The sequence below is a fragment of the Pecten maximus genome, chromosome 11, assembly GCF_902652985.1.
Source record: "Pecten maximus chromosome 11, xPecMax1.1, whole genome shotgun sequence".
Taxonomy (NCBI): Eukaryota; Metazoa; Mollusca; class Bivalvia; order Pectinida; family Pectinidae; genus Pecten; species Pecten maximus.
The window spans coordinates 21,728,182-21,742,612 of record NC_047025.1 but is presented as its reverse complement, the minus strand read 5'-3'; the positions used below and the strand labels follow the sequence as shown (position 1 = coordinate 21,742,612).

The window sequence follows — 14,431 nt, the reverse complement described above, 5'->3', positions numbered from 1 at the left end:
TGAATTCATCCAGAGATACACTATCTGTACTAATGATTCTGGGACATCAATGCTATCACTAAGAGACATCGGTAAATGTTATCAGTGATACCTATAAACAGGAACCTCTAGTTAGGGTATCTTATAATCGTTATACTTCATAACTTACAACCTGGCTTTCTGTCTGAAGTCAATGTGAGTATTTTGTTTATGTGTTTCGTGTGGATCAGTATAATCTTGTAGGAAGACATTAAACATACAGGTTTTCCCTGGATGTCACGTACAACTCAGCACCTCTCCGTGGGTCACGTGACGGGGTAGGTACCCGGTTAGTTGACGGACCAGTATTCACATCACTGTCATCATGGAGACGTGTGTGCTTTTCGTTACGGCTATGTTTTCCGTCTTTTTCATCACCACAGCACAAAAACAAGCAGAATTCTTGGAAGCGCACAATTATTTCCGAGCTAAGGAAGGCGCTAAAGACATGCAGGCAATGGTAAATACTACATATATAATTGTATTTCATTTTCACATTTACACGATTTTACGTTTATCTAATTACCGTTGTAAATCGATGGCTGTAAACTCTAACAAACAGAACTAAGCAAACACGCGTATATTTATTTTTTTATACAATATTTGAAATGTAGATTACAGTTTGTTTTACTAGTGTACCATTATCAGATTGTTGACTATACAAATCGCCCTTCATCCGTGGTCGTCCGTCCGTCAAAACAGCCCTTTTTATCGCTATTTCTTCAGAAGTAATTAACGGAAGGATTTGTCTTTAACTTTATGTATAGGTACCTTTGGTCTTTAATTGTTGTGATCGATTTTGAAACTGATGGGAAAATTGCAATAAAGTAGATATTTTGAATTTCAACAATTGGAATCTGTTATCTCTATTTCTCAGAAAGATCTACATGGATCATTCTCAAATAGCATGTTAAAGGGAAAATGGAAAGATGAGTAAAGATCAGTATTACAAGATCATTCAATGGTGGACGCAAAGGCTCCCTCCGGGATAATTTGCCGACCTATGGTAAGACAGGGACAGCTAGGTAATGTACACGTGCCGCCAACCTATGGTAGGACAGGTAATGTACACGTGCCGCCGACCTATGGTACGACAGGTAATGTACACGTGCCGCCGACCTATGGTAGGACAGGTAATGTACACGTACCGCCGACCTATGGTAGGACAGGTAATGTACACGTACCGCCAACCTATGGTAGGACAGGTAATGTACACGTACCGCCGACCTATGGTAGGACAGGTAATGTACACGTACCGCCGACCTATGGTAGGAAGGTAATGTACACGTGCCGTCAACCTATGGTAGGACAGGTAATGTACACGTGCCACCGACCTATGGTAGGACAGGTAATGTACACGTACCGCCGACCTATGGTAGGACAGGTAATGTACACGTGCCGCCGACCTATGGTAGGACAGGTAATGTACACGTGCCGCCGACCTATGGTAGGACAGGTAATGTACACGTGCCACCGACCTATGGTAGGACAGAGACAGCTAGGTAATGAATACAGGGACAGCTAGGTAATGTACACGCGCCGCCGACCTTTGGTAATACAGGTAATGATAGGTTATGTACACGTGCAGCAGACTTATGGTAAGACAGGTAATGTACACGTGCCACCGACCTATGGTAGGACAGGTAATGTACATGTGCCGTACATCTATAAGTAAGATAGGTTATGTACACGTGCAGCAGACTTATGGTAAGACAGGTAATGTACACGTGCCACCGACATATGGTAGGACAGGTAATGTACACGTGCCGCCGACCTATAGTAAGATAGGTTATGTACACGTGCCGTACAAAATGACGGTTGTTATCCACTTGGATACATCACGACGAGGAGGTCTTTCTGATTAGCGGATTCTTACATAGTTTGCAAAAAAAATTCTTTTCATACCCCGATGAAAATTTTAAAAATCAACCTCAATGCTTATAATTAATTTCAGTTAATTGTCTTTTTCTAATTCAAAACATGTTTTATGTACAATTTTACGGGTTTTATTTGGGATTCTTTTTCTCAAATCAATAAGCAACGTCAATTGTCGTATTGTGATGTCACATTTTTCGCGCCATTCTCGGAATTTCTTTCATAGAAGAATGAAAAGAATTTTTCGACCAATCACATTTGAGTATTTACCATGAAAACAAAGAAAAATTAATTATAGTAGTATGAACATCTCAACACACCCTACAAATTGTGTAAATTGTATCACTTTTTATTTATTTTTGTGATAAAAACCTCATATTTTGAGAAATTTGTACAGTATGTTTATTGCTTTTCCAATTGATTTACAACTCAATTTATAGTCAAATTAGAACAACTTTAGCAATATTACTGAAAGATGTATTTTCTCCTTTCTTTTAAGGAAGAGCGATCTTTTGGGGGTAAAAATGTCATATTAAGGAAAATTTTGATTAGGAGTGATTTTGTTTGAAAATGTCTATTTCATTTTTACAGTGTGCTTCAATATCTTATTTCATTTTTTTGGGGGGGGGGGGGGGGGGGGGGGGGGGGTGCAGAAATGTTAGCGAATTTTCAAATTATATCACATCGAGATTCCAAATTGATATAAGTAACATTGACAAAAAAAGTTGCCATGGAAACCTCCAAATATAAAGATGCTAGGTCACTAGTGGTCGTCGCTATAGAGCGTTAGACTTACGGCTTCCCGGGGCGGGCAATCTCCAGCTTCATATTTGTATGACTTATCTGCTACATCAGCTTTGCTATTTTTTAATGAAATGATTTTTTACGCAACATAAGCTACTTTAAAAGGTGCAATAACGATGTTTTCGTCAGTGGTTTTGTTATCTTTGAACGAAATCTCGCGTGAAGCAACCGGATGGAAAGCGTTTATCCTAGTTGTTAGCTCTCTGGACGGAGTCCAGGAGAGCTTACGCAGTCATTCTCATGTTTTTGCCGGAAGTAGAATTATTAAAATTTTGTGGACAGAGGATATCAGAAACAGTGGGACTGTCAGAATGGATTTCAAGACACATGATTGGGGTCGACACGAACTAGATTTGACAAGAAATTTGAGTTGTTAAATGTTTTCATTTTCGAGTAATCGTCAATTTACGGTGTCATTTTGGACATACTCGGTGTCACAGGGACATGCCGAACATTATTCTGAGGAGTTATAAGGCAAAGTTCCTATATCAACCCACTGTAATGTGTATATAGTAATGTGCTGCAACACACGTATCCCTGTGCCGCTGCAAAAATTTGCTGCTATGCGTGTTATGTCGTCAGCTACAGTGTACAGAGTGTCTCGCGAGGTATAGGGCTGGGGAGCTTATGCCATGGTGCAGCACAAGAAGTCCATCTGTCAACTTTTCCTTTAAATCACTACTAGTCAAAAACCGTGGAACATTTTATCTGAAGTTTTGTATTAACTATTGGTCGGGCCCTTTAGGGGAAATATATCAAATTCTTTAAAATCCTTCTTCTAATGCAGAAGTGAAAATATTTGGTCTGAAACATCCTTAGGTTAAGGGTTAATCAATTAGTATAAACCGTACATGTAGGTCTGGGACCCCAGGGACTGGAGGGGCTTGGCCCAATAGGGGGAAATATAGCATTTTTAGGTCATCTGACCCGATGACCTATAGTCATCATGCCATCGTCCGTCGTCGTTCGCCGTCCGTAAACTTTTTATTTAAACGACTTCTTCTTGATAACCAGAAGGCCCAGGGTACTGATATTTTGGCCAGTAGCATGTTTGGATGAAGGGCTTCCAAGTTTGTTCAAAGCAATGACCTTGACCCACTTTCAAGGTCACAGGGGTCAAATGTCTTGAAAATCTTTCAAAAATTTTCTTCTCACTAACCAAAAGGCCCAGGACACTTACATTTGGCCTGTAGCATGCTTGGATGAAGGGCTACCAAGTTTGTTCAAATGAATAACCTTGACCCACTTTCAAGGTCACTGGGGTCAAATGTCTTAAAAATCTTTCAAACATTTCCCTCTCACTAACCAAAAGGTCCAGGACACTGATATTTGTCTTGTAGCATGCTTGGATGAAGGACTAAAAGGTGTGTTCAAGTGAATTCTCTCTAACCAAAAGGCCCAGGGCACTTATATTTGGATCTTGGTTCTCAGGGGTCTGAGGGGCGGGGCCTATAGGGGAAACATATAACAAACTCTTTAAGATCCTTCTGCTACATGAATGAAAGGATTTGGTCTGAAGCATCCTAGTTTCAACGGGAATAAATTTTGTATAAACCGTGAGTCTTGGCCCCCAGGGGCTTGAGGGGCATGACTCAATATGCTTACTTGATGTAAACATATAATGCATGAAATAATTAGGTGAGCAATACAGGCCCTCTGGGTCTCTTGTTTATGGATGCAGAGAATGGTCAAATACAGTGACGTGCCAAAAGTCTTTCAATTTTTCTTCCTTTGCTATATATTCTTTGTATTTCCACTTTTTTTCAATGAAATTTCCTGACATTGTTTATGAACGGATTTTGACAATATTTCGTCATGTTATTACGAAATGTCCATATTTTCTTCTCATAATATTTATTTATTTTTCCTTTGAGTATGGAGCAATACAGAATTCTCTACACTGATAATTTCCGTGTGACGCCATTTCTCTATATGACGTTACTAAAATAACGTCAAAATGGCGTTCAAAAATTAGGTATTGTAAAAAAAAATATGATTTCTCTAGTCATATACATCGGAAAACAGTGAAAATATTATGAGATGAAACGGGAAACAATTCTCTATGAGAGTACAAAATTTCATTTAAAACGATCAATACACAAAGTCAGGAAAATTCATTGAAAAAGTTGAAAATACAAAGAATATATAGCAAAATTGAAAAAAATTGAAAGACTAAAATTGGCACGTAACTGTATATACAAACAAGCTGGATTTCAAATCAACGTCCAGAGAGCTACGAGGCCCTTTGCCTCTTGTTTTTGTATATCAGCTATATCGTGCATCCAAACGAGACGCTTCCTATGATTTGTTAAACATTGGGATACTTTAACGATTTCAACGATTACAAATCGTGTGATTTATATTGTAAAACTTTTATATTCTGAATCGTGATATCTATATTTTCCTTGATTTATCTTATAAAACTTTTATATTCTAAACCATAAGACCTATATAACTGATATTTGCCGTGATTTATATTGTAAAACTTTTATATTCTAATTCGCGAGACCTTTATTTGCCGTGATTTAAATTGTAAAACTTTCATATTCTAAATCATGTGATCTATATTTCCGGATATTTTTATTGTAAAAATTGTTTTTTGTGGTTTATATTTGGGAAAACTTTCGATAATATTGCATTTGATATTTTGTGAATTCTATTGTGAAGTATTCTAAAATCTTTTAATTTATATTCAATGTCATGCGATTTACAATACTTACTAGAAATATTAATCACAATAAGATATACAATCATTAACACGAGATCCATTTTACAGGGCCATATATCACTATCGTATGGCCAGCCGACCCCTCACAGGACAAACGATTCAGACGTTATCATGACACGATTTGGTATCAAGACTCGTTGTATTCACACCAGCTTTCTTAATTTATTCTCATACACGAAACGTTTGTTAAAAATTTAAATATTTATAGATGAAATTTGACACTAACGGTGAGTTTAGGTGTTTCTGATGTAGTGTTGATGTACAAATGTGTAATGGTGAGGAAATGTGTTGGTACTCCTGCTGTCACAGTAATGGTGACAAACAAGGCGTGTTTACCACGCTGTAATATCTGGACTGTAAAACTATATTTATCTAATGATATATGATTTCAAAACGTTGACACGATGAACGAAGAAAACAACATCCCATCAACTAACCCACAAACTAGTTTCGCTTGTCAAATTCATAAAGGTTAAAAGTCATCTCTGTTAATTAGTATACCAGCATAGCAATGTATATAATTCTCTCCATTTTATATAATTCTCTACACTGTATATAATTCTCCGGCTTCACTGTATATAATTCTCCGGCTTCACTGTATATAATTCTCTACACTGTATATAATTCTCTACACTGTATATAATTCTCCGGCTTCACTGTATATAATTCTCCGGCTTCACTGTATATAATTCTCTACACTGTATATAATTCTCTACACTGTATATAATTCTCTACACTGTATATAATTCTCTACACTGTATATAATTCTCCGGCTTCACTGTATATAATTCTCTACACTGTATATAATTCTCTACACTGTATATAATTCTCTACACTGTATAACACTGTATATAATTCTCTACACTGTATATAATTCTCTACACTGTATATAATTCTCCGGCTTCACTGTATATAATTCTCCGGCTTCACTGTATATAATTCTCTACACTGTATATAATTCTCTACACTGTATATAATTCTCTACACTGTATATAATTCTCTACACTGTATATAATTCTCTACACTGTATATAATTCTCTACACTGTATATAATTCTCTACACTGTATATAATTCTCTACACTGTATATAATTCTCTACACTGTATATAATTCTCTACACTGTATAACACTGTATATAATTCTCTACACTGTATAACACTGTATATAATTCTCTACACTGTATATAATTCTCTACACTGTATATAATTCTCCGGCTTCACTGTATATAATTCTCCGGCTTCACTGTATATAATTCTCTACACTGTATATAATTCTCTACACTGTATATAATTCTCTACACTGTATATAATTCTCTACACTGTATATAATTCTCTACACTGTATATAATTCTCTACACTGTATAACACTGTATATAATTCTCTACACTGTATATAATTCTCTACACTGTATATAATTCTCCGGCTTCACTGTATATAATTCTCCGGCTTCACTGTATATAATTCTCTACACTGTATATAATTCTCTACACTGTATATAATTCTCTACACTGTATATAATTCTCTACACTGTATATAATTCTCTACACTGTATATAATTCTCTACACTGTATATAATTCTCTACACTGTATATAATTCTCTACACTGTATATAATTCTCTACACTGTATAACACTGTATATAATTCTCTACACTGTATAACACTGTATATAATTCTCTACACTGTATATAATTCTCTACACTGTATATAATTCTCCGGCTTCACTGTATATAATTCTCCGGCTTCACTGTATATAATTCTCTACACTGTATATAATTCTCTACACTGTATATAATTCTCTACACTGTATATAATTCTCTACACTGTATATAATTCTCTACACTGTATATAATTCTCTACACTGTATATAATTCTCTACACTGTATATAATTCTCTACACTGTATATAATTCTCCGGCTTCACTGTATATAATTCTCCGGCTTCACTGTATATAATTCTCTACACTGTATATAATTCTCTACACTGTATATAATTCTCTACACTGTATATAATTCTCTACACTGTATATAATTCTCTACACTGTATATAATTCTCTACACTGTATATAATTCTCCGGCTTCACTGTATATAATTCTCTACACTGTATATAATTCTCTACACTGTATATAATTCTCCGGCTTCACTGTATATAATTCTCTACACTGTATATAATTCTCTACACTGTATATAATTCTCTACACTGTATAACACTGTATATAATTCTCTACACTGTATATAATTCTCTACACTGTATATAATTCTCCGGCTTCACTGTATATAATTCTCCGGCTTCACTGTATATAATTCTCTACACTGTATATAATTCTCTACACTGTATATAATTCTCTACACTGTATATAATTCTCTACACTGTATATAATTCTCTACACTGTATATAATTCTCTACACTGTATATAATTATCTACACTGTATATAATTTTCTACACTGTATATAATTCTCTACACTGTATATAATTTTCTACATTGTATATAATTCTCCGTTTTCACTGGATATTATTCTCTACGCTGTATCACATTACGAGAGTGAAATACTTGTCATTATCAGTATCCATTTAGTGGAAAGATTTTACAAATACAGACGGTGGAACCTAAAATATATTGCTTGTAATTCTGGTAAAATGTCAATATATGACCACTATATAAAATTTATATTCAATAGCTATGTATTACAGCTAGGGCCTAACGTTTGGTTTGTTTGGTTTGTTTTTGTTTAACGTATATTAGATATGAAATCAATCTATCCAGTTCCTCTGACCGCCTTCCTTGTTATGTTCCATATTACACTCGTTCCAGACTTGGAGCAGAGCTATAAAGAAAACTGCGGCTACGTGGGCCCAGGAGTGTTTATGGGACCATAGCCCCTCCTCGGACCGGAAAATCACTTGGGGTGGAAAGCAGGTTTCTGTTGGAGAAAACTTATTTTGGTCTTCAGGTACGTGATCTCCGGTGTGAAATACGATGCTGGCTGTGAGTGCTTGAATTTGGGCGCCAAGACGCACGAGGGAACCACATGGACTTGTAATCCCATCCACACTCATATATTTTATCAAAACTTTTAATTACATGTATCATATAATAAACATGTACGAAATGTGGGATCGGGATTTTGTGCAAAGTCCCTGTGGGTAGATGATGGTGACATTGGCGTGATCTTTGGTAAACATTCATTTTTAGCAATGATTTCTTCAATGTAAGAACAATTACGACAGTTTAACAACATATTGCACCGACATGAATAAAACACCCACCCCTGGTAATATTGTCGGGGTACAGTTAACACTGATCATCAGGCATCGTCGGGGTACAGTTAATACTGATCATCCGGGATTTGTCATATGATGAATTGGTAAATGATCACAGACATACATGTTTAGTTGCCAATCTTCAAGTTAAAAACAAACATCTGAATTAATTAAGAGGGTGGTGTAATAAAGGAGGAATACCAACCCTAATCTAACCGACAATCTTGTGTTTTAGCCAAGACTTTAAATGTTACAAAAGTTGTCAACATCTGGTACGACGAAAAGGATGACTACAACTTCAAAGAAGGCTCCTGTGCTCGTGGGGAAGTGTGTGGTCACTATACACAGGTAAGTCTGTACTCCCAGAAAAGTGTGTGGTCACTATACACATGTAAGTCTGTACTCCCAGGAAAGTGTGTGGTCACTATACACAGGTAAGTTTGTACTCCCAGGAAAATGTGTGGTTACTATATACAGGTAAGTTTGTACTCCCAGGAAAGTGTGTGATCACTATACACAGGTAAGTTTGTAATCTGAGGAAGTGTGTGGTCACTATAAACAGGTAAATTTGTACTCCCAGGAAAGTGTGCGGTCACTATACACAGGTAAGTTTGTACTCCCAGGAAAGTGTGTGGTCACTATACACAGGTAAGTCTGTACTCCCAGGAAAGTGTGGTCACTATACACAGGTAAGTTTGTACTCCCAGGAAAGTGTGTGGTCACTATACACAGGTAAGTTTGTACTCCCAGGAAAGTGTGTGGTCACTATACACAGGTAAGTTTGTACTCCCAGAAAAATGTGTGGTCACTATACACAGGTAAGTTTGTAATCTGAGGAAGTGTGTGGTCACTATAAACAGGTAAGTTTGTACACCCAGAAAAGTATGTGGTCACTATATACAGGTAAGTTTGTACTCCCAGGAAAGTGTGTGGTCACTATACACAGGTAAGTTTGTAATCTGAGGAAGTGTGTGGTCACTATAAACAGGTAAATTTGTACTCCCAGGAAAGTGTGCGGTCACTATACACATGTAAGTCTGTACTCCCAGGAAAGTGTGGTCACTATACACAGGTAAGTTTGTACTCCCAGGAAAGTGTGTGGTCACTATACACAGGTAAGTTTGTACTCCAAGGAAAGTGTGCGGTCACTATACACAGGTAAGTTTGTACTCCCAGGAAAGTGTGTGGTCACTATACACAGGTAAGTCTGTACTCCCAGGTAAGGGTGGTCACTATACACAGGTAAGTTTGTACTCCCAGGAAAGTGTGTGGTCACTATACACAGGTAAGTTTGTACTCCCAGGAAAGTGTGTGGTCACTATACACAGGTAAGTTTGTAATCTGAGGAAGTGTGTGGTCACTATAAACAGGTAAATTTGTACTCCCAGGAAAGTGTGTGGTCACTATACACAGGTAAGTTTGTACTCACAGGAAAGTGTGTGGTCACTATACACAGGTAAGTTTGTACTCACAGGAAAGTGTGTGGTCACTATACATAGGTAAGTTTGTACTCCCAGGAAAGTGTGTGGTCACTATACACAGGTAAGTTTGTACTCCCAGGAAAATGTGTGGTTACTATATACAGGTAAGTTTGTACTCCCAGGAAAGTGTGTGATCACTATACACAGGTAAGTTTGTAATCTGAGGAAGTGTGTGGTCACTATAAACAGGTAAATTTGTACTCCCAGGAAAGTGTGTGGTCACTATACACAGGTAAGTTTTTACTCACAGGAAAGTGTGTGGTCACTATACACAGGTAAGTTTGCACTCCCAGGAAAGTGTGTGGTCACTATATACAGGTAAGTTTGTACTCCCAGGAGTGTGTGGTCACTATACACAGGTAAGTTTGTACTCCCAGGAAAGTGTGTGGTTACTATATACAGGTAAGTTTGTACTCCCAGGAAAGTGTATGGTCACTATACACAGGTAAGTTTGTACTCCCTGAAAAGAGTGTACGTGTCACTCTATTCATTAGAACAAAAGTAGGATGCTACTGATCCAATGTCATGGATCCATGCCTATTGATTATTGAAAATTCAAATTCAAAATTTTGGTAAATACCTCAAGACCTTTCCATTTGTGAAGAGCATATCATTCTACGAACATGGATCTTGATTTCTTCTTAAATGTCAGTCAATTTAACTTCATCTCCTCCCAAGAGGGAAACATGATATTCTGCAGTCATGAAATTCAGTTTTGGTAAAGCACCTAAAACCCTTCCATCTATGATGATAATTGGATTCCACTATATCTAGGTCTGAAGAAGATTTTTGAAATATCAATTAATTTGACTCCTTTCTGTCCTACCCTCATGTCCCTTACTTTGTTGACCTTTGTGGTCATGGAAGTTTAATGTGAAATTTCACTGAAAGTTCATTCATGAGTTGATAGGAATAAGTTGAAAATATTTACACACCATGCAAAACGTATGACACACTGCACAGGACACCATGATAGCTATAGGTCATACTGAACCTTTGTTCCCGAAAATGAGCCTATGCAGAAAAAAACTGAAAACAGGGGGGTGGGCTTATACCCAGTGAAATACGGTAATGAAAGACATATATATCAACCTAACTACTGTCTTCTCCCTTACAGGTTGTATGGTCTACATCTAACAAGCTTGGATGTGCTGCTGTCAGCTGCCAGCCCCTCTATAAACTTAAGGATGATAAGAGAGTAAAATTAACATCCTTAGCCTGGCTTGTCGTGTGTCAGTATGCACCTGGGTAAGTATAGTTGCTGCCAGCATTGGCCAGGGTTAATGTCGGATGTTATGACACATTTTACCAATTCACAAAAATGTTAAGTCTGAAGCCTTGCATGGTAACCCAGTTTTGTGACAACTGTTAAACTGATATCCTGTCTTTCTCAGGGGCAACATTAAAGATAAAAAACCCTATACAAGAGGGACCCGCTGTTTGAGATGTCCAGAAGGCACCACCTGTGACTCCAGGAAGCTGTGTGGTAAGTAGTTAACCCTATATGAACCATAAGGCACCATCTGTGGCTCCAGAAAGCTGTGTGGTAAGTAGTTAACCATATATGAACCATAAGGCACCATCTGTGGCTCCAGGAAGCTGTGTGATATATAGTTATCCTATAAGGCACCACCTGTGGCTCCAGGAAGCTGTGTGGTATATAGTTACCATATAAGGCACCAACTGTGGCTCCAGGAAGCTGTGTGGTATATAGTTACCCTATAAGGCACCACTTGTGACTTCAGGAAGCTATGTGGTATATAGTTACCCTATAAGACACAACCTGTGACTCCAGGAAGCTGTATGATATATAGTTACCCTATAAGGCACCATCTGTGGCTCCAGGAAGCTGTGTGGTGAGTAGTTAAACCTATATGAACCATAAGGCACCATCTGTGACTCCAGGAAGCTGTGTGGTATATAGTTACCCTATAAGGCACCACCTGTGACTCCAGGAAGCTGTATGATATATAGTTACCCTATAAGGCACCATCTGTGGCTCCAGGAAGCTGTGTGGTATATAGTTACCCTATAAGGCACCACCTGTGGCTCCAGGAAGCTGTGTGATATATAGTTACCCTATAAGGCACCATCTGTGACTCTAGGAAGCTGTGTGATATATAGTTACCCTATAAGGCACCATCTGTGGCTCCAGGAAGCTGTGTGGTATATAGTTACCCTATAAGGCACCACCTGTGGCTCCAGGAAGCTGTGTGGTATATAGTTACCCTATAAGGCACCACCTGTGACTCCAGGAAGCTGTGTGGTATATAGTTACCCTATAAGGCACCACCTGTGACTCCAGGAAGCTGTGTGGTATATAGTTACCCTATAAGGCACCACCTGTGGCTCCAGGAAGCTGTGTGGTATATAGTTACCCTATAAGGCACCACCTGTGACTCCAGGAAGCTGTGTGGTATATAGTTACCCTATAAGGCACCACCTGTGGCTCCAGGAAGCTGTGTGGTATATAGTTACCCTATAAGGCACCACCTGTGGCTCCAGGAAGCTGTGTGGTATATAGTTACCCTATAAGGCACCATCTGTGGCTCCAGAAAGCTGTGTGGTGAGTAGTTAACTCATAAGGCACCACCTGTAACTCCAGGAAGCTGTATGATATATAGTTACCCTATAAGGCACCACCTGTGGCTCCAGGAAGCTGTGTGGTATATAGTTACCCTATAAGGCACCACCTGTGACTCCAGGAAGCTGTGTGGTATATAGTTACCCTATAAGGCACCACCTGTGACTCCAGGAAGCTGTGTGGGATGTGATTACTTCAATATAGTATAATCGTATTTGAAAATGCACAGAAATTTAAGATACTTTTTATCACTTAACTCTGAAAACTTACATCATGACATTTAGTCTGAATGAAGACAAAATCAATAGATAGCAGCTATTTTTAATTCATGATGTAACATCATTGCCCAAATTATGATGTCATAATTGATTTTTGACAGGTAGAGCCAATGAAAAACACTCCAGGATGTATAACACTAGTAACATTTACTTGACAACAGGCCGATTACATGATAGAAGTGAAGATATTCAAGTACTGGACGATGGGCCGATTACATGATAGAAGTATTTATTAATATTGATTTTAAATCAAGGATATATTCTAACTGTAATGTTTTACTTGTAGTCAAGGACAAGAAAAGAGAACTGAATCTCCTACTCGAAGCTTTATACCAACTCAAAGGTAATTCAGCTAGCTTTATCTTTATCAATGATAATGATTATTTGAATTTACAGCATAAAATCACTGAGATTGTTCAAGGTGCTGGCTTAAACTTACATTAATAGATTTAATCTACAGTACAGTAAAAGATTAGCCTTGTATCTACTGTATGTACAGTAAAATATTGTGTACCCCAGTAATGCTATTTTGTAGTTTTCTCCAATGTTCTGTAATACATTGTTTACCTAGTAGTCTAAAACCTAACAGGAATTTTATCGCAGGAATCACACCTATTTGTAAAATAATTATTTTCCTCACATTGACCAACCTAGTCTTGAAATGGAGTAAGTTGCCCTTATTTTTAAATTAGTAACATAGAGAACTATCGTCTTTTTCTGTTGACACTGTAATACATCATTCAGACTAGTGATCTAGGAGTCAGACCCGGGGGTTAATTTTTCATTCTTGGTTATATATAGGAACGTGTCAAGTCCCTAGGGTATTATCTATTGTAGTAACTATATTTGATGTCTTTTGTTTTTGTTTCAGACTTTGAAGAAAACAGTAATGAAGAATGATAAAATCACATCTTAACAATCCAACTCCATTTGGATCAAATAAATATTTTATTATCATTAAAAGTGTCCGTTATCAACAAGATCAATTTCACAAAGCACCTGACCCTGTCTATACATGTAACCATGGATACAAAGATAAAACCATTGTGTAAAGACTTAACAAAAGCAAAGAGTTTATGTAATAAATATAAATACATGTACATAAAATAGCAATAGACAGGGTTATTCAACAGACACCATCGATACAATACCCCACAGACAGTATGGATGTTTAGTTCCTGGAATGTGATTGGTGAACCATTCGTATTGTGTTTCGATAGTTTTCTCACTTTCGTTGGTTGTCCTTGTGTTTGATCGTTAATTTGACCCCATAGTACTGCAACACCACATTCATCTCTCTCAAACAAAGAGAAACAACAGAGTAACACGATGAAGTTCACCATACCATGTGTGGACGACCATCTTCATTCATCCTACTCCCACTAAATGTGTGGCATGATTAT

The 14,431-nt window shown here is 37.5% G+C and overlaps 1 protein-coding gene across 1 annotated transcript; it reads left to right on the top strand.

The window, feature by feature from the left end:
* The first annotated feature begins 296 nt into the window (after positions 1 to 296).
* On the top strand, positions 297 to 14,336 carry LOC117337102 (GLIPR1-like protein 1). Its single transcript, XM_033897889.1, has 7 exons — positions 297 to 478; positions 8,237 to 8,375; positions 8,921 to 9,033; positions 11,284 to 11,414; positions 11,561 to 11,652; positions 13,315 to 13,371; positions 13,900 to 14,336. The coding sequence occupies exons 1-7, from the start codon at positions 344 to 346 to the stop codon at positions 13,926 to 13,928; spliced, it is 696 nt and encodes a 231-aa protein (XP_033753780.1). The 5' UTR covers positions 297 to 343; the 3' UTR covers positions 13,929 to 14,336.
* The last annotated feature ends 95 nt before the right edge of the window (positions 14,337 to 14,431 follow it).

Coding starts and splice junctions, on each gene's coding strand:
- LOC117337102 (XM_033897889.1), top strand. CDS start 344: ATGGAGACGTGTGTGCTTTTCGTTACGGCTATGTTTTCCGTCTTTTTC. Junction 479..8,236: donor CTAAAGACATGCAGGCAATG/GTAAATACTACA, acceptor CACTCGTTCCAG/ACTTGGAGCAGAGCTATAAA. Junction 11,415..11,560: donor GTGTGTCAGTATGCACCTGG/GTAAGTATAGTT, acceptor TGTCTTTCTCAG/GGGCAACATTAAAGATAAAA.